Raw genomic sequence first — 21,385 nt, forward strand, 5'->3', positions numbered from 1 at the left:
ATACTGTATACTGGTTGGCCAGTGACTTTGTCCAAGTTTTTCATTTTGCCCTCTGTGTGTTTGAGTTTGACATCCCTGGCCCAGAGCAATGCTTAGGGGGCGTCTTGGGATCTTCCTGCTATATACAGAAACTATAGAGAGAAAAATATAGACGGTTGCAATCGCGCAGTCAAGGCTGAGATTCATGCTGCCTGTGGTTTTGGCAGCATGAGTTAAGCGACAGGTTCCCTTTTCCATTTTTTCTCCCCTTCCTCCAAAATTCCTCATGTTTTTTAATTTTCCACTGACAGCCATATGAGATTTAGATTTCTGCGGGGCGAGTTGCAGTTTTTTGTTTTTTTTAAACAATATCTTTATATTTGGTTTTTGAAAACAACAACATCAGTTTATTTGTATTGTGTAAACATCTTGATCTGAACATACATTGTAAAAGAATAACGTAACATACAGCAGTGAATAATGCATTGAAATATATGCATTGCAGACAACTAGGAAAGTATATTATCAGGATGATCTAGCCAAGCTCTCCAATTGAACATAAATGTAGGCATCTTATTATTTTTATATGCTACCATTATTTCAAATACACAGGTTCTATTTATTGAATTAATTATTTCTTCTATTGTGGGCACCGCAGAGGATTTCCAATATCTAGTGATCTCTATTTTCACTAATAACAGAATATGAGCAATAAGTATTCTAGATTTAGAATCAATAGAATGAATTCCCAATAAGAGCATTGCTAAAGATGGTGAGGGTTGTACTGTGCAGTGAATTAATGATGAGATCAGTTTGAAGACCGCTTTCCAGATGGGGGCTATTAGTGGACAGGTCCATTGATATGGATGAGAACCTTTAGAGCCACAATTACGCCAGCACACCTGCGAGGAAGCAGCGTATGTAATCTCACTGGTGTGTAATACCATCTCAACAGTTTTCATATATGATTCGAAGTAGGAAGCACATGTAAATGTGCGAGTGGCTAATGCTAGGGAGCTCGACCATTCATTATTTGGAAATGTTTCATTTAAGCCCTTTTCCCATGTTAAAAAGGGGGTTGACTTAATAAAGACATTTTTTGTGTCCAATAAATTACCGTATAAATAGGTTTCAGGCCCTAGATGTTGTTTTAGATAAGGCTGTATGTAATTAGACCTGAATGGGTGAGTTGCAGTTTTGAATGACACCATTCATTTTACCGTATAATGTAGTGAAAACCGATAAATAAAAAAATCCATGCGAGATAAAATTGAAAAAAATAATGCAATTTGACAATTGTTCTTTGGGTTTCATTTTTACTGCTTTCTTTGAGCGGTAAAACTGCCCTGGAAACATGACTTTCCAGGGCAGTAAGATTACAGCAATATTAAACTTGTACAGTTTCTGCTTTTATTTTACGGCTTTTAAAGGGAATCTGTCGGCAGATTATTGTTACCCCATCTGAGAGCAGCATGGTGTATGGGGCAGAGACCCTGATTCCAGTGAGGTATCACTTACTTTACTGGTTGCGGAAAATAAGCCGCTGCTCTGTTGACGTGACGCCAGCAGAGGCAGCTGAATCACCGGCAAGAGGGATCATTGACCACTCTGCACCGTGCACAACAAGCAGGTAAGTAGCAACTACCTACCTGTTAGCGCTTTGGCCCATGTTTGCTTTTTCACAAAGTCCAGGATATACCGTTTAAAAGTAGTTTTAATCTGCTACAGATCTAGAAGTTCTCTAAATGCTGAGCCCTGTATAACCCCGCCCACACCACTGATTGGCAGCTTTCTGTATACACTGTGCATAGGCAGAAAGCTGTCAATCAGATACTGATAAAACAATGGTTTTATGAAAACTACAGCAGACAGTCCAGTAAGTGATACATTGCTGGAATCAGGGTCTCTGCCCCTACATTATGCTGCTCTCAGATTAAACTGCAAAAGTTGGTGACAGATTCCCTTTAAACAAACACAAAAAAAAGTTATTATTATTTGTTTTTTTAATTATCGGTTTCTGAGAACCATAACTTTTTATTTATATTCAATTGAGCTGTGTTGGGGCGTCTTTTCGCTGTCAGGTGAAGGGTTTACTGCTACTATTTTGGGGCATTACAACGATTTTGTTTTTTTAAATTTTCATAATTTTTTTAAAGGGAGGGAAATGTAGTGACTAAAGAAAGTCAATTGTGCAGTTTTTAATTTTTTCCTTTATTGTGTTTATGGTAAGGGTTAATTATTTTATTTTGATAGATGTGACTTTTACGGATGCGGTAAAACCAATCACGCTAATTATTTTACAACACAGCTGTCGCCCCTCCTGAACACGCTCCGTACATCCACACCCAACCTGTGACATACTCATGCGGCTGCACTCAAAACATGTTACCGTCTTTACTATTGAGCTGATGTACAGTTCGGCTTTTATAAAAGATAGAGTAAAGATTTATTGTTTTAACCCCCGGAATGCTGAACTAATTTCTGTTTTCTCGAATCTTTAGCCACATGACATCTACGCAGAAGCGGGACCATGCAACGAGATTCCAGTGTGGATGAGAGCTGAGTCGGCACCATTGCTTGTCCCTATGTACAAAAGTCCCTTCTGCAATTTTTTATAATTAACTTTCTTGGGTGACTGTAATGCAGATATCTAGTGGCCTTGTACTTCTCTATAATAAGCAACTACAAGAGAAATACCGCACAAGTACATGTAGTATCCAGCAAAGGGTGGAGGAAGACGAGCGGGGGCGCGGCGGAAGACGAGCGGGGGCGCGGCGGAAGACGAGCGGGGGCGCGGCGGAAGACGAGCGGGGGCGCGGCGGAAGACGAGCGGGGGCGCGGCGGAAGACGAGCGGGGGCGCGGCGGAAGACGAGCGGGGGCGCGGCGGAAGACGAGCGGGGGCGCGGCGGAAGACGAGCGGGGGCGCGGCGGAAGACGAGCGGGGGCGCGGCGGAAGACGAGCGGGGGCGCGGCGGAAGACGAGCGGGGGCGCGGCGGAAGACGAGCAGATGTTTGCATATCCTACCAGTATCGTTGGGCCCGGCCTAGGTTTTTAAAGAGAAAAACTGGGCAGTTGGATTTCAACATGCCTGATCATTTATTTCTAAGAGAAGGTAAGCCATTGCTAAAAGTCTCAAAGGAGTCCATTGGTCACCTTCTTGTCTTACAATGTAAAGAAAATGACAAAATGTACGTGCACATGTATGATGGATTCAAGGAAAAAGACTATTGATGAATAGATATCTGATTTAAAATAAACTTTCCTGTTAAAAATGATTGAGACCCTAATAGAAGCTCCAATCGGAGGCTGTGAATGCAGTCATTTACACAGCATCCAACAGAACCAGAGAACAAGAGGCAAGGATGACAACCAGCTAATCAAGGAAACCATTATATATGGACTACGGATATACAAAATTGGACCTTTCTGATGCCAGTAATTGGCTGCAGACAGTATGTTTTGGCACAGCTCGTCACAACTCCTGTAATATAAGGTAAGACTAGACTGGAGTACTGGAACCGAGTGAGGAAGGAACAAGCAGGTGAATATTGCAATTTTTTTTTATTTTATTCTTGAGCAATCCCTTAAGGCACATCCACACAAGACGTAACCTCTGTAGCAAACTCCTACCTAATCGGTGTGGATTTTCGTGCAGATTTACCACAGATTTTAACTCTTGAGCTGCAAAGGTGAAACCCACAAACAGGACCCTGATGTCAGCTCTGCAGAGTCGCCACTGTGGATCTTCTCTGCAATGTGTAGATCAGATTTCATAAAATCCCATCCATGACGCTGGTCATAAATTGTGTAGGTCGTCATATACAAAGTGGACAAAGAAAACAAGTATGAAAAATATGAGGGTTAGGCTATGTTCACACATTGTGTTTTTTCAGCTTTTTTATGCAAATTTTCTGTTGCATTTTCCAGTACCAGCAAAGTTTGATCAGTATTTTGTGCTTTGCATGTTTTTTTGTAGAATAGAGCAGGTCACTTCTTTCAGCATTTTTCACCCATTGGAAGTAATGGGTGGTGAAAAAACGCTGAAAAAACGCAGGTATCAGGTTTTGCAGCGTTTTTTGTGCCAAAACCTGATGAAATAGAATAAGTTTTTTTTTCACTGAACTTTATGTACATGCATAAAGAGACAAAAGGACAGTGAAAAAAACTGCATAAAAAAAACCAATCAAAATTCTGAACAAACCTTCCTGGCAAGAGATCAGGTTTTGTGCAGAAAAAAAAAAACCGCTGAAAAAAAGCCTAGTGTGAACATAGCCTTCATGATGTTATCTTGACTAGTATTGTGGTATATTATTGGTCCTAGACAATACCTTTAAACCATAAGCAATTTGCAAAGAATGGGTAATACAAATGAAAGCCTCGGCAACGTTTATGAAGCTCTGTATCACAGATGCTCCTCAGCAGCACAATTGATTTGTGGCACCCTAGCCTTAAAGGGAATCTGTCAGTAGGATCAACCCTGCCAAGCCAATTATATGGGCATGTAGGTGATAGAAAGGAGAATAAAATGACACCCTGATATCTGCGATCTGATGTCTTATCCCACAGAAATCTAAATCTTTCTACACTCCCTGACAGAAGTTATGTCGCTTATCCATGTTATGTAAATGAAAGCTTATAACCTGACGTTAAATTCATCCATTGGTTTTATAAATTACTCCTTTGAAAGCTGAAACCCTCCCAAATTTGGTTTAGGTTAAGAAATAAATTGGCATCAATGCTGAAATATTGATCATTTAATGAACACAGAATGGTCAGATTTTGGCAAGATAAAAGTTTTGTCGCCCACAGAAAGTAATGTGATATTCAAACAAATAATTATCTTAAAATACAAATATATGCTGCATAACATTGGTGAATGAAGTTCTGGTGCTATTAGAGTCATATTTAATATTTTCTGTGACTTCCATGAGCTTGAAGGACTGCATCCATGCGGTTCAACAATGATTCATACAATTTATTAATGAAGTCATCAGGAATAGCAAATAATGCAGTCTTACATGCCTCCCAGAGTTCATCTAGATTCTTTGGTTTTGTCTTCCAAGCTTCCTCTTTCATCCTACCCCAAACATGCTCAGTGATGTTCATGTCTGGTGACTGGGCTGGCCAGTCCTTGAGCACCTTGATCTTTTTTGCCTGGAGGAACTTTGTTGTAGAGATGGATGTAGGAGATGGAGCACCATCCTGCTGAAGAATTTGACCCCTTTTATGATTTGGAATGTAAGAGGTAGCTAATACTTCTTGATATTTTAGGCTATGGATATTGCCTTCCACTTTGCAAATGTTTCCCACACCCCCATACTGAATGTAACCCCAGACCATGATCTTTCCACCACCAAATGTAACTCTTTTCTGGGTGTATTTTGGATCCATACTGGCTCCAGTAGGTCTCCTGCAGTATTTGCGGCGGCTGTGGTGTAATTCTACTGAAGATTCATCAGAGAAATCCACCTTCTGCCACTTTTCCAGCGTCCATCTGCTTAGCAGGCTGTGGGACTATGCAAATGCTTTTTATTTGCCTTTTGTTTAGTGTTGGCTTCTAGGCACTGATTCGACCATGGAGCCCATTTCGAGACCGAATCCTACAAACTGTTCTAGTTGACACAGGGACTTGAGGTGACCAGGCCCGTTGGAGCTCTGCTGCAGTGGAAGAGGGACTTGCTTTAGATTTACTAACCAACAAACGTTCCTCCTGAGCAGTTGTCTTGCAGGGTCTACCGGACCAGGGCTTGTTAAACACATCTCCAGTCTCTTCAAATCTTTTTTTAATTCTTTGTACTTGATGCTGAGACACATTAAAGGTGCCAGCCACCTCTGCAGTGGATCTGGTCTTCAGCCTCTTGATAATCAAGGCTTTGGTCGCAGGGTGGATTTTGGCATGTTGTCAGAGCTCAAGTTGCAGTTCAAGTGCTGGGTTTCTTTTTATACACACAAACTAATTAACTGATCATTTAGTGAGCACTGGTGAGGATGTGCATTATATGACCAGGCGACAAAACTTTTGCCTTGCCAAAATCTGACCATTCTGTGTTCATTAAATGATCAATATTTCAGCATTGATGCCAATTTATTTTCTTAACCTAAACCCAATTTGGGAGGGTTTCAGCTTTCAAAAGAGTAATTTATAAAACCAATGGAGGAATTTAACGTCAGGTTATAAGCTTTTATTTACATATCATGGATTAGAGACATACACTCCCTGACAGAAGTTATGTCCGGCCCATAGATCTTAACAGCTCATTTATATATTAACAAAAATATGGATTTCTCTAGAATAAAATATTGTATTGTAGATATTAATATATGATCATATTCAGCTTCCTATGACCTACATGTCAATAGTGATGGTTTAGGAGGGTTGATCCTACTGACAATTTCCCTTTAATTTGAATTTACATTGAAAGATTATGGCTTTTAAAAATGCTCGTTCACGATAATCTTTCAGTGTAAACAGGTTGCTGATCACCTGATAAAGGAGCAAAGCGCTTGCTCATCAGGTGAAATGATCTTTTGCACAGCACAGAAGATTTTTCTTGGCGGTGCTGCGTCTTGGGTAAACAGGACTTTGCATTTTTGAGAACTATGGCAGCCTATGTGCACTGAGCGATCTAGTATAGATCGCGCAACCAGCATCATTTACTTTGGTCTGCCTGTGTAAACTGGCTATTAACCCCTTTACCCCCGAGGGTGGTTTGCACGTTAATGACGGGGCCAATTTATACAATTCTGACCACTGTCACTTTATGCGGTAATAACTCTGGAACGCTTCAACGGATCCCACTGATTCTGAGACTGTTTTTTCGTGACATATTGAACTTCATGATAGTGGCAAAATTTCTTTGATATCACTTGCGTTATTTTGTGAAGAAATCGGAAATTTGGTGAAAATTTCGCAATTTTCAAAATTTTTATTTTCATGCCCTTAAATCAGAGAGATATGTCACACAAAATAGTTAATAAATAACATTTTCCACATGTCTACTTTACATCAGCACAATTTTGGAACCAAAATTTTTTTTTGTTAGGAAGTTATAAGGTTTAAAAGTTGACCAGCGATTTCTAATTTTTCCAACAAAATTTACAAATTTTAGGGACATCACATCCCATTTAAAGTGACTTTGAGGGGCCTTTATGACAGAAAATACCCAAAATTGACACCATTCTAAGAACTGCACCCCTCCAGGTGCTCAAAACCACATTCAAGAAGTTTATTAACCTTTCAGGTGCTTCACAGGAATTTTTGGAATGTGTAAGAAATTTTTTTTAAACTTTTTTTCACAAAAATGTTACTTTAGACCCACATTTTTTTATTTTCGCAACGGTTACAGGAAAAAATGGACCCAAACTTTGTTGTGCAATCTCTCCTAAGCAAGCTGATACCCCATATGTGGGGGGAATACAACTGTTTGGGCGCACGGCAGGGTTTGGAAGGGAAGGAGCGCCATTTGACTTTTTGAATGTAAAATTTGCTTGAATAATTAGCGGACGCCATGTTGCATTTGGGGAGCACCTGATGTGCCTAAACAGTGGAAACCCCCCACAAGTGCCACCATTTTGGAAATTAGACCCCTCAGGGAACTTATCTAGAGGTGTGGTGAGCACCTTGAACCTCCAGGTGCTTCACAGAAGTGAAATTCAGCAGCTGAAATTCAGCAGCATTTTCATGTGTTTTTGCAGCGTTTTTTGTGCGTTTTTTCAATGCATTGTACAGGAAAAAAGCAGGCAAAAACACACACAGAATGGACATGCTGCTTATTTAAATGCACATGAAAATCCTGTCAGGAAAAATCCTGATCATGTTCGCAGATCTTGCAAATTCTCATAGAAAATGATGGGATAAGGTTTGCAATGCGTGTTTACGGCCAATTCCACGCGGATTTACCGCATAAAAAATGCACCGTGTGCACATACCCATATACTTTACCATGATGATAATCAGATCCTTGGAGGTGTCAACCCATTGAGGGCTGAGTGGACAGGGCGAAAACCGCAAAGTAACAGTATTTTGTCTGATTTGTCACTTAGTTAGCAATATGGAAAAGGCCGGAGGCAAAGCTCCAGAATTGGAGCATCTAATGTGATTTACCACTTCTGGGGCAGCTGCAGGCTGGTATTTTTAGGCTGGGAAGGGCCCAGTAACCATGGACCTTCCCAGCCAGATCATATCAGATAAGGCCAGAGAAACTTCTGAATAAACCCAAAACACTATGGGAGAATTTAGTAAGTCTGGCATTTCATCTTTTGTCAGTTTTAAAACCGAAGCCTGCTAGAGTAAGATGCAACTTTTACCAAATACAGAGTTTCTACGTTACAGGTGGTCCTTGTCTCCAGAAGTACAAGCTGGGCACAATATATTGGGCACCAAGCCGATATATGTGCAATTTTCACTTTGCAACATCCACTGCATGCTTTCTTAGGCTATGTGCCCACGATGCAGAAATGTTCTGGATTTTCTCCTGAGCGTTTCTGCATCTCCCTGGCAGAAAAAACGCATGCGGATTGTACATGTGTTTTTCCTGCCAGGGACATGCGGATGTGAAGCGTTTTGATCATGCGATTTCGCATGCGGGTTGTCAAGCGCTTTCCAAGCGATTTTAGCATCACTTGGAAAGTGCTTGACAACTTGGTCACACTATATAAATCCATGCAACCGGCATGGATGTATATACTGTGACCTAAAGAATGGTATAAGAATGGTATAAAATAAAAAATAAATCTATACTTACCTTCCGATGGCCCCCGCAGTCTTAATTCGCTCCGTTCTGGCTGCCGGCAGCTCGCGGTACACTGAAGAACCTGCCGTCACATGACTATGACATCAGTGCAGGTCCTTCAGTCCACCTCGATCTCCCGGCAAGTGAAGACAAGCACACCGGGGGCCATCAGAAGGTAAGTATAATATTTATTTTTTATTTTATTCTTTTTTTTTACAGGTTCTATGGCTGGGGGGGAAGGGGTCTGGAGGAGAGTCTCCTCTTTGAAAACACATGGATTCCGCACGTACAGATGCAGTGATGCGGATTCCATGCTTCCAATGCAAGTCAATGGCGGTGAAAACGCAGGACTTCGGCAAAATAATTGGTAGTGCTGTGTTTTTTTCCGCAATGATAATCCGCAGCGGAAATTTCCACAGCATGTGCACAGCAGATGCGGATTATCATTGGGGAACATGGCAGGCCTTCTACCAAGCGTTTAAGCGTTTCTGCAGTGGAATTGCCGCTGTGGAAACGCTTAAAAAAAACGCATCGTGGGCACACGGCCTTATGGTCAACAACTGTGGGTCCAATAAAGTTTCTGCACCCATGGATCAATTTATCAAGCAGTTTATTCTCCAAAATGTGGTCCTTTTAGGGGATTTTCTGCTGTTCTGCCACCTTAGGGGTCTGCAAATGCCGCTATTCCTGGAAAATCAGTGCTCCAAAAGTGAAATGGCACTTTTTCATTCTGAGACCTGCCGTGTGGTTCAAAAGCAGCTTTCAACAACATATAATGCATCGCTGGTTTTGGGACAAATTGTGTAACTTCGGGGTCCAGTTTCACCTATTACCTCTTGTGGAAATAAAAAAAAATGTGCAACTAATATGAAATTTCTATTTTTTTATTTTCACAATTCAATGTTATAAAATTATGTGGGTTTAAAATACTCATTACACCCCTGCATGACTTCCTTGAGCAGTGTAGTTTCTAAAAAGGTTTCGCTGTTCTGGCACCTCAGGAACTCTGTAAATAACGCCTGCATGCTAAAAGCAAAATGGTGCTCCTTCCCTTCCAAGTGCCCAAACAGAGAATATTAAAAATCTGTCTTTAAAATAACATTTTATCAGGGGGAAAAAAAAAACATAATTTTTTTGTTCTCTCTGCAGTTGTGGCACCTCAGGTGCTCTGAAACTGTGACATGGCGTCAGCAAGCTACTCCAGCCAAAATTTGTACTCAAAAAAAACAAATAGCGCTCTTGTCTTAATGATCCCTGTCGTCTGCCCAAGCGGCAGTTTTTGACCACATATTGGAAATTGCCATCATCGGAAACGTTGCGTAACAAATTGTGGGGTTAAATTTCCTGGTATTACCCCTTGTGAATATTACAAATTTGAGGCTAAATCAATATTTTAGTGTAAAAAACAAAGTACTATATTTTTTTTATAAAAAGAAAAATGAAAAAATAAGATTTGTCAATTTCCTTAAAAAAATTAAAAATTGCTGCTAAATTTGAACTCTTCTAACATCCTAACAAAATAAAAGGACGTTAGAAAAAGGACACGGAGATAAATAACATTTCCCATATGTCTACTTTATTAACTAGCTTGTGTGTTATGACTGTCTGGTTTAACGGGAATATGTCAGCAGGTTTTTGCACCTAATCTGAGAGCAGCATAATGTACGAACACAGACCCTGATTGTGTCACTTACCTGGCTGATCGCTGTAGTTTTGAGAAAAATCACTAATATATCAGCAGGAGATTTTCACTAGTGGACTAGTAAACCGGCTGCTGTGTAGTCCTCATGAGCTCTGAATAACTCCGAACACACCACTGATTGGCGGGGTTGTACAGAGCTCAGCATTCAGAGCACTGCTAGATCGGCAGCAGAAAAAAAAAAGATTTTATCAAAACTGCAGCAAGCCGCCCAGTAAGTGACATTGCTGGAATCATGGTCTCAGCCCCTACATCGTGCTGCTGGTATCTGACCTGCAATCAGGATGTTCTAAACCCAAAGGAGCTCATAAGATTCATATACATTTTTGTGGGAAAAGTTTCAGTAAAATCTCAATTTTCCTCATTGAAATCCCTGGTGTTTGTATACCTAGAAGTCCAGTGGGCGGTCCCATCAGTGATTGACAGTCTCCCCTGTACTGTACACACAGAGCGGGCTCACACGCTGAGCCTGCGTCTTTCCCAGCACCTGACAGCTGATTTAATCAGCTGTCATGTGCCTCTAACAGCCGCGAGTTGATTGGAGCTCCACCCGCGACTGCTAACCAGCTAAATCCTGCAGTCAATCCTAAAAGCGAGATTTAACACACACCGACCGGAATCGCACCGTAAATTCCACCCATCGGTGCCCCTCACATGATCGCGGGGTGCCGATGAGTTTTCATGACAGCCGGGGGTCTGCAGGAGACCCCCGTGCCTGTCATTACAATATTCCTGTGAGTGCCGGCTCGTGGCCAGCGTTCATAGGAGATCGTCACTTCTGCTGTTTTGTGCTAAAGCCCTGCTATGTATAACACAGGCGATAGGAGACTTGAAGCTGCAATCGTCCAAAGAGGACTATTGAAGACAGTAAAAAGTGGGGAAAAAAAGTTTTTAAAAATATGAAAAAAAAAAAAAAAAAACACAAAAGTTCAAATCACCCCCATTTGCCTCATTGAAAATAAAACAATAAAAAAAAACAACACATATTTGGTATTGCTGCGTTCAGAAATGTCCGATCTATCAAAATATAAATAAATTAATCGGTAAAAAGAATAATGAGAAAAAAGTTGAAATGCCAGAATTACGTTTTGTTTTTTTTTGCAGTCGCAACATTGCAATGAAATGCAATAAGAGGCAATCAAAACATCCCTTCTACCCCAAATTGGTATCAATAAAAACAGCAAAAATCACCCAGACCTTGAAAAATGGAAATGCTACGGGTCTCGGAAATTGGCGACAAACTCAATAACTTTTTTCCATACAAATTTCAGGATTTTTTTTTTACCACTTAAAAAAAAAACAACTATACGTTTGGTATGTGTGTAGTCGTACCGACCTGAGGAATCATATAGCCAGTTCAGTTTTACCATATAGTGAACATGTTTTTTTTGTGAGATTTCACTGCACATCCCCCCCCCCCATTTTCCAGTACACTAAATTTTAAAATCAATTGTGCCATTCAAAAGTACAAGTCATCCCGCAAAAAAAGACCCCTCATACGGCTATATTGACAGAAACATTAAAAAGTTATGGCTCTTGGAAGAAGGGGAGGGAAAAACGAAAACGAAATAGTGGAAAATGGCAAAGCGTTAAGGGGTTAATATTTCCATTCATGGAACTTAGGGGTCAAGGCTGACCCCTTAAAAATAATCCTTGTGAGGATTCACACTCCTTGGCATATGGTAGCATAAACACAGGCTTGAGGTGTTTATTAAAGTTCATAAGTCTTCACCATAAGCAAAGGTACAGTCTTACATCATAGAGCAGTAACACAACAAAAACAGTCCATACAGCAACATGACCCGGCCGTTCAGATATCACAGGGCTTAATCTGACTCTGATCAGGACTGACCAACAAAACATGTCTTTCCACCAGTCCACACAGACCCTGAATGAGGCAGCTGAACTACCTTACATAGCCCATTCCAAGCCCTGGAACTAGAGGTAAGGGAACGGCCAGACCCACCCAGCTCTTTGGCCGCTCCTGAAATTATGACCCATTAAAAAACACCTATTAGCACTATACAGACTGGAGCCTGCTTCTCCGGGTCCTACATGAAACACATCTCCCGTCCAGGACCTGTATAGATGTGTATCCCCATATGTGATGCAACAAGAATATATAATGTGATGCGTCAGACTTAAAGGGTTGTCACTACACGGACAACCACCTTTTCAATCCCTAGGTTACGTTTCCCCCAGTAAAATAACAAAACCACTGATGCTCACCTCTGGTTCCTGGCACTGACTCTCCCGGGGATCGCGTGACATTGTAAATGTCACGTGATCCCTTCAGCCAATCAGCGTTGGCTTCACTCTCCTCTCCAACGGATGTAATTGACATCACTAGCAAGCAAGCAAGAGGCCAGCAGCGTTCACCTCCTCTGGATGTCTGATTTCTCTGAAGGACAGGAGAAAGTAGTTAGCGCTGAATGGTCACGGGGATGGCGTAACATAATGTCATGTGATCCCCGGGAGAGTGAGTGCCTACAACCAGAAGCGAATAACGGTGTTATTTTACTAGGGGGACACATAAGGATTGAGAAGGGGTTGTCCGAGTATTGGACAACCACTTTAAGTTTCTGTAGTAGTCCTGGTAGCATTTACAGATTTTACCATGAAAATACTAAATCAAATCATAGAAATCTCTACAACCTAGAGTTCAGCATCTGCCCATTTATCCTGTGCTGTCCTTCACTAAAGAGAAACTATGAGCAGGTTTTTGCTCACTCATCTGATAAAAGCTTGACATAGGCATCTAAGAAAAGCTTGACATAGGTGTAGGGATCCTGATTCCAGCGAGGTGTGACTTACTTGGCTGCTTGCTGCAGTTTTGATACATTCACAGTTTTATCTGCTGATCTATCAGTTCTCTGAATGATGAACTCTTATATAACCCCGCCCACGCCACTGATTGGCAGCTTTCTGTGTACACTGTGCATAGGCAAAAAGCTGCCAATCAGTGGTGGGGATGGGGTTATACAGAGCTCATGAATATGAGAGACTACATGGCAGCAGGTTTACTAGTCCTCTAGTGATAATCTCCTGCTGATAAAACAGTGATTTTACGAAAACTACAACAAGCAGCCCAATAAGTGGCACTTCGCTGGAATCAGGATTTCCATCTATACATTATCATGATCTCAGTTTATGTGGCAAATACCTGGTGACAGATTCCCTTTAAGAACGTATTAGAAACCTATAAGATGTCTGATGTACAAATACACATGTTAATAATGAACAAGTCTTTTATTGACTTGTTTCTAATAATGACCATCACTCACATAAAAAAGGACATAATACAAGTTAAGGCCCCTAACACTGTGAGAAGCTATTACCAGGTAATAGGATTTAGGTCTAGGATTGGAAGAAACCTGATGGACAGTAAGAAAGTGTGTTTAACTTCTTATGGACTGGAACATTGTTAGTTTTTGCCCTTTGTTTTTTTGTTCCACTTTTTCCAAGAGCCATAACTTTTTTTTTCACTTTCACTTTTCCATTGATGTAGCCATATGTAAGGGGTTATTTTTGCAGGACGAGTTGTTGTTTTGAATGAAACCAATCAGTTTACCATATAAGCTACTAAAAAATAAAAAATAAAAATTGGGGAAAAAAAATCCAAGTGACTGGGCAACTGGATTTACTGGGACAATAGGATTACAGCGATACCAAACATGTACAGTTTTTATTTTAGTGGTAACAAAAGAAGAAAAATTGCAATAAAAAATAAAGTATAATGACTCAATTTTTAAAATTTTTGTATTGGGAAAAACAGGGAAATTCAAACTTATGTTTTGCTGTTTTTTTTTCATTTTACCCATGGGAGAACTCAAATCTGTGATTGTTTGATCGCCTATACTATATACATATTGAAGTATAAAGTAAAACTAACCATCTGCCATGAAGCTGACCAACAGGCTGTGCTTCACAGGAGTACATGTCTGTTGGTGCTATAGATATATAAGCATTATTAGTACAAAGTGTCGACAGGAGCCTTCAGGTGGCACCCCGCAATCACGCCGAGAAGGGGGGTGAGGAGCCTATGATGGGCATCGTGATAGAACGCTGCCCTGGACCACAGCGCTTAAATGCTTTTATCAAAGATTGACAGTGGAATTTCAGCGGTTAAGTAGCAGCGATCAGAGCTAGCAGCGGTTAGAGGCAGGAGTCAACTGTATAACACAGTCTGCACCTGCTCCGTACATATAAGGCGGATGTTGGGAAGAGGTTAGTGCTGCTCCTGCGCACATCATTACAGCAGACGCTGTACCTCCCACACTTCCCGCTCCACTATGCTGGCGCTCTGCACATAATACTGGTATAACAAAGCTCTAGCTTCCACTTTAGCGGCTTCCTCTTGCATTTTTGACCCTAAAACAGTTACCTAAAAAGTTGCCTGGAGTTTCAGATTTGCAGTGGATCTACTGCGCAGCATAGCGACAGGCTGTGCCCAGCAAAATCTGCATGAGGCAGAGGCGGATTTTGCTGCAGATTTTACCATCTGAATAGAGGAGGTAATAATGACCTGCAATGAAATCCATAAAGAATTGCCGAGCCGCTGATGAGCTGCACAGAAAATTCCTGCAACGTGGAGATGGGATTGGTTACTCAGCTACTACGTCATGCTACGGAAAATTTGCAACAAATAAACAACATGTGAACAAAGCCCATTAAAAGGGAATCTGTCATCAAGATCCCCCTATAAACAGTTTATACATGCATGTAGGTCAATAAAAGAGAAAGGCATTGGTACTTTTATATTTGCTCGCTGTTGCCCGAATACAGAAAAAATAAGTGATTTTTGCAATATGCAAATGAGCTGTTAAGTGTTTTGTCACACCCAGAGCACATAAGAAACCCGGCCTTCTGACATAATATCAAACACTAGCCCTATGTGTCCGTGGAGTCAGGAGCCAGCCAGAAAATGTAAAGCCTACATAGATCACTGCTTTCCTCCTTTCTGTACCCCACACTGGCTTCAGCACTCTCCTGCACATGCATCACCCACCCACGATGAACACCCAGAAGAGGAGCAACAGGGCCACTTAGCTCATCCAGGTGTACGGAGCAGCTGGGCATCCATCGCATGTGCAGTAGAGTGCTGTGCAGAACACAAAAGCGGTGAACTACACAGATACTAGATTTCCTGGCCGACGCCTGATGTCACAGACACATTGAGCTACCAGAGAGGGAAGTGCTAAAGGATGGAAATAACCTCAAGAGACTACTCCTCCTTGATCAGACCTCATCTGGAATACTGTGTCCAGTTCTGGGCACATTTTAAAAAAAGACATTGAAAACTGGAGCAGGCTCAGAGAAGAGCTACCAGGATAGTGAGCAGACTGCAAACTATGTCCTACAAGGAACGGTTAAAGGATCTCAAAATGTTTAGTTTGCAAAAAAGAAGACTAAGAGGAGACTTATTAGCTGTATGCAAATATCTGAAGGGCTGTCACAGTGTAGAGGGATCATCCTTATTCTCATTTGCACATGGAAACACGAGAAGCAATGGGATGAAACTAAATGGGAGGAGACACAGATTAGATATTAGAAAAAACTTTTTGACAGTTAGGGTGATCAATGAGAGGAACAGGCGGCCATGAGAGGTGGTGAGTTCTCCTTCAATGGACGTCTTCAAACAGAGGCTCGACAGACATCTGTCTGAGCTGATTTAGTGAATCCTGCATTGAGCAGGGGTTTGGACCAGATGACCCAGGAGGTCCCTTCCAAATCTAACATTCTATGATTCTAATGAGGCAAAGTTTCCTTAAGTGCTCTGGATGTTACAAAGCACTTAATGTCTCATTTGCATGTTGCGAAAATAGTGTATTTCTATGTATTCAGGCAACTGATAGCAAGTATAAAGATTCCCTTTAAAAAACAAAGCACAGATTAGGACCAAATAACATCAATTGCACAAAAACTGAGAAATTCAAAGTAAAGATATTAAATTAAAAAATATACATTATACAAAAATGCACAAGTAGTTATTAGCCACATAATAAAGGACAGAAAATAAAAACTAATAGTGAAGCAAAGCCTTCCCCTTCCATATATATTTGCCGCTTTCTAAACCAAATTACAATCATATTATCTACTACTTAGAACCTTTCTAGGTTCACAAAGATTTTCTTATCCACCCACATCAAAGAACAATTAGAAAAACAAACAATCTCAGCAGTAACCTGAAATAATCCATTATCTTCCAGTCACAACAGCCAAGCTAACTGATGGCTGGTTACAACAGCACATTTATCCATTTCAACAGTGTAAGGGTGTCTGTACAAGTTGAGGTTTTGTGCCGCGCAACTGGGAACCACATGTCAAAAAATAGATAAAATGTCCAATATGGTTGTTAGGGTTATCTGCCATGGGGCTTAGGAAAAGGAAATAATTTGCAAGTAAAAACTGTCGTATTCTGGTGTGCGTTTTTAGCACAAACCGCCAAGTGTGCAGACAGCCTCAGTAAGCAGGCACAAATCTCCATACACTGCTCAGACCCCTTTTACTTTCCATCGGTCGTGATACTAAGGATTGTGTGATATCTATCTATAGAATATTGGTGGGGTTCTTACCTGCATCAGCTGCTGCAGTTTGAAGACCCGTTTGTAAATTGCAGAGTTTGGGACATTGTACCGTTTCGCATTTTCAAACATCAAATTTAGGTCTGCCTCCAGCTGGTCCAGACTATCATAGTCCTGGTTCTTCAGTTTAGTTCTGCAAAAAATAAGTAAGACATCTGTAACTAGGAATTGCTGCTGCAATACACATTACTTAAAAGCAACCTGCCCCGTTGTACAGTCCGATCTGTGGACAGCACGGTATAGAGGAGGAGACGCTAGGCAGAATGATATATAGGATTGTTGGAAAAGATTAAGTTAACTTGTATTTTATTAATTGAAATCTCTGGTGTCCGTATGAATAGAATCCAGTGGGCGGTGCTACTGATGATTGACAGGTATCTGTGCATGTACAGTACAGGGAAGACTGTTAATCACTGATAGGACCGCCCACTGGACTCCTAAATACAAACACCAGGGATTTCAATTAATAAAATGCAAGTTTTACTGAAACTTTTCCCACAAAAATGTATATGAATCTGATCCACTCCTCCTGCTCTATAATATCCTGCCTGCAGGTCACATACCATGTTCAACATTACAGGCTCCTTTTACAGGGTACAGGGAAAATAAACCAGGCACAAGAAGTGTAAAGGCCCCCCGCACACATCAGAATAAAGGCAGCTGAACCTGCTGAAATCAGCTGACAATCTAATGTCAGGGGAGAGAAGGATCCGCTCTGCTGAATTCCAGTGGTTGATCCTTTTGCGGACTAAGAAATAAGCCCCCGTTAAAAGTCAGGCAGCGGCTCTTTAATAGAGAATAAAGGTGTGGTTGACCAAGACAAGTATTCCTCTATATATGGGAGTCCAGAGAGATAGCTGTGTGCTGAACAAAAAAAAAGAGAGAGGAGACCTGTCAATCAAGAGTCGGGCTAGGAGGTGCGGCAGGGACTAGCCCAGTGGACTCTACTTCCTTCTTATTCTGTAAACTAAGTTTTCTCTAAAAGCTGTGGCACAATTGTTCAAAAGGAGAAAGTGTGCCTATATTTAATGCTGCCTACGAGTTGGTCAGCAAAAAAAATAATAAATCTCGTGATCTCTTTCTTTTTAATCAGATTAAAGGGGTTGTCCACGTCTCGGACAACCCCTTCTCAATCACTATGTTTCCCCTTTAAAATAGTAAGGCCTATATTCATCCTTAGTGCGGGTGCCATTCCAGATTCATAGAACCAATCAGAGGCCGCTTCACTTTTCCGTCCTTCAGACAAAATGAGACATCCAGAGGAAGTGAAAGCGGGCTGCAGCTCTCGCCTTCTCCGGATGTCAGTTACATCCGAAGGATCAGACAGTGAAGTGGTTTCCGATTGGCTGCAGGGATCACGTGACATTATGTCACACGAGCCCTGGGAGAAACAGTGCCGAATGGCACACGCAAAGGAAAGTATAGGTGCAATTATTTTATAAGAGGGGGAACATAGTGATTGAGAAGGGGATGCTTGAGTAGTGGACAACCCCTTTAAAACAGTTGCCCCATTACAGCTGTGTACACATGGATTTGTTGCAGCCAGTACAATGCAGGTAAATGAGATTCTAAAAAACCCATTCACACTGTAGAAAGATTATGCACAGATCTGAAGCCCTGCTGCAAAAATTATAATTGGCAGCATGACCCATTTGGTGATGAGAAAAAGAGGATTTTGGGTATTCACCATAAAATCTCTTTCTATGAGCCTTCATTGGGGGACACTGGTAACGATGGGAGTATGCTGCTGTCGCTAAGAGGCTGACACTAGGCAAAAAAAAAGTTGGCTCCTCCTCAGCAGGTTACACCGACCAACTGGCACAAACAAGGGCGGGTGTTGTGTCCCTCAATGAAGGCTCTGAGAGAGATTTTACAGTGAGTATCCAAAATCCTCTTTTCTCTGGACACAGGTAATCATGGGACGTCCAAAAGCAGTCCCTAGGGAGGGAAAAGAACAACATGCCCAGATCAGGTTGGGTTATAGACAACCATTGCCTGCATAACCTTCCTGCCTAGGCTCGCATTAAGCGAGGAGTATGTATGCACCCTGTAGAACTTCAAAAAAGTAGGGAAGACCAGGTAGAGGGTTTGCAGATGTCTAGTTGGGAATAGCCAAGGAAGCCCCCAACACGCGGATGGAGTGGGCCTTTACTCCCAGTGGGGGTACTCTATCCGTGACACGACATGCCTCCAGTACGGCAGAGCGGATTCAGAGCGCAATAGTGGCCCTGGAAGCGGGAAGTCCTCCACGTCGACCCTCAGGGATCACAAGCAAGGAGTTGGAAAATCTGAAGGATGCTGTTCTTGAGAGGTACAGACTTATGGCCCTGACCAGATCCAACCTGTGGAGGGACTATTCCAGAGGGTGAGATGGGGACAGACAAAAAAAACTGAAGGACGATATTCTTGTTGAGATGGAACAGAGAAACCACTTTGGGAAGGAAAGGGGGGCTTGAGAGGGCCGCTTAGTTCCGATACTCGCCTGATTGAGGTGATCGCAACAAGGAACAAAACTTTCCATAAAAGAAAAGAGGGAGATTTCTGGAATGGTTCAAAGGGAGGTCCCTGGAGTACACTCAAGATTAGGTTAAAATCCCACTGGTCCACGGGTGGACGATATGGAAGAACCAATCGAGCGGCTCCCTGCAGGAAAGTCTATACCTGGGGACAGGAGGCCAAATTCAGTTGGAACAGGATTGAGAGAGAGGAGATCTGACCCTTGAGGGTACTGAACGGCAACCCGGACTCTAGGTCCGACTGTAGGAAGGTCAGGAGAGAAAAGGACATGGGGACTGTTGGTTTGTCCTTGCAGCAGCAAAACAAGGCTTTCAGTGTTCGATGATAAATGCGAGAGGACAAGGGCTTTCTCGCCTTGATCATGGTCTGGATGACTAGAGAAGAGAAAAGCTGCCTCTCTCATGACTGTGGCTTCAACAGCCAAGCTGTTAACTTGAGAGTCTGAAAATTCGGGAGGAAGTCGGGACCCTGAGAGTCGGTCTGGGTGATCCGGAAGTTTCCAGGGAATGTCTGTGAGCAGGTTGACTAACTCGGCATACCAGTCTCTTCTGGACCAGTCTGTAATCACGAGGATGACTGGTATCCCTTCCTCTTTGATCTTCTTAATGAGTCTGGAAATTTGTGGGAACAGATACGGAAAACAGAACTGACACCAGGGAAGAACCAAGGCGTCGTATCTGATTGCCAAAGGATCGTGAAATCTGGACACAAAACAAGGAACTTTATAGTTCATCAGGTAAACGTTATGAGAGCCCCACCTTTGAAACATTTGGTTGAACACAGATGTGTTGAGTGACCATTCACCCGAGGAGAAGCCCTCGCGACGTAGGAAGTTGGCGGTCCAGTTGTCCACGCCAGGAATATGCACCGCTGAAATTGACAGGATACATTGTTCGGCCCAAAACACAATCCGAGAGACTTCTTACATGATGAACTGGCTCCATGTTACGCCCCGATGACGGATGTATGCCACATCCATGGCACTATTGGATTGACTGCGCACCGGGCGACCCGGTAGCAGGTACTGCCAGTGAAGGAGAGATAAAGGTAGATGGTTCTGAGCTCCGGAATGTTGAAGAGGAGGGAGGCCTCTTGGGAGTCCCAGCGGTCCTGAACTATGTGTTGAAGGAATACAGCCCCCCCATCCGAAGAGGCTGCCATCTGTCATGATAATATGGCAGTGCAGGAGGAAGGAATGATCTCCCGTGCTGAACAGAAGGAGAGAAACTCCATGAGGCCAGGGACTGTCTCACTCAAGGAGGGAGGAAGCTGGCACGGTCCACGGAGGAAACCCTCTAGTCCTCAAGCTGACAGGAGGGCTAGCTGGATGTGGCAAGTGCGGAACTGTGCAAAGGGGACAGCTCCCATTGCAGCAACCATCTTGCCTAGCACACTCATGCAGAGCCGAAGTGAGCAGGGCAAAGGATGCCTGAGATAGCGAATACCAAGGAGGCGAGCAGAGATCTTTTTATCCGGGAAGATAAACCCTGATGCATGCGGTGCAGGATAGCATGCTCAGGAAGACTAGGCGGTGGACCGGGATCATAGACAACGTCTCTCTGTTGACAACCCAGCGTGTCAAGAGTGTTGTGAAGGCTCTCGTAGCAATCCGTCTTGAATGTCCACTGAGCAGAGAAATTCCTCGGGTTCCATTGAAGCAATAACCGAACGGATGGACTCCATTCTGAAATGACGGAGACGTACCCGCCGTTTTAAGAGCTTGAGGTCCAAGATCGGGCAGAAAGAGCCATCCTTCTTTGGAACCACAAAAAGGTTTGAATAGAAACCTAAGAAACGCTCCTGAGTAAGGACGGGTACAATGACGGCTGTCCGGAGAAGAGATGGCCTGAAGGAATCCAAGAACCTGGGATG

The 21,385-nt window shown here is 42.4% G+C and overlaps 1 protein-coding gene across 8 annotated transcripts in view; it reads right to left on the reverse strand.

Annotated features, from left to right (window-relative positions):
- The window catches only part of PBRM1 (polybromo 1), a 112,370-nt gene that overhangs the window by 70,438 nt on the left and 20,547 nt on the right, over window positions 1-21,385 (reverse strand). For all 8 annotated transcript variants that reach the window (XM_073644433.1, XM_073644440.1, XM_073644437.1 and 5 more), the window contains exon 12: window positions 16,988-17,129. In XM_073644433.1, coding sequence (XP_073500534.1) covers window positions 16,988-17,129 — 142 coding nt within the window. The remainder of the gene's footprint in view (window positions 1-16,987; window positions 17,130-21,385) is intronic.

The sequence above is a fragment of the Phyllobates terribilis genome, unplaced genomic scaffold (assembly GCF_046119375.1).
Source record: "Phyllobates terribilis strain yellow unplaced genomic scaffold, ASM4611937v1 Scaffold_8__6_contigs__length_399053987, whole genome shotgun sequence".
Taxonomy (NCBI): domain Eukaryota; kingdom Metazoa; phylum Chordata; class Amphibia; order Anura; family Dendrobatidae; genus Phyllobates; species Phyllobates terribilis.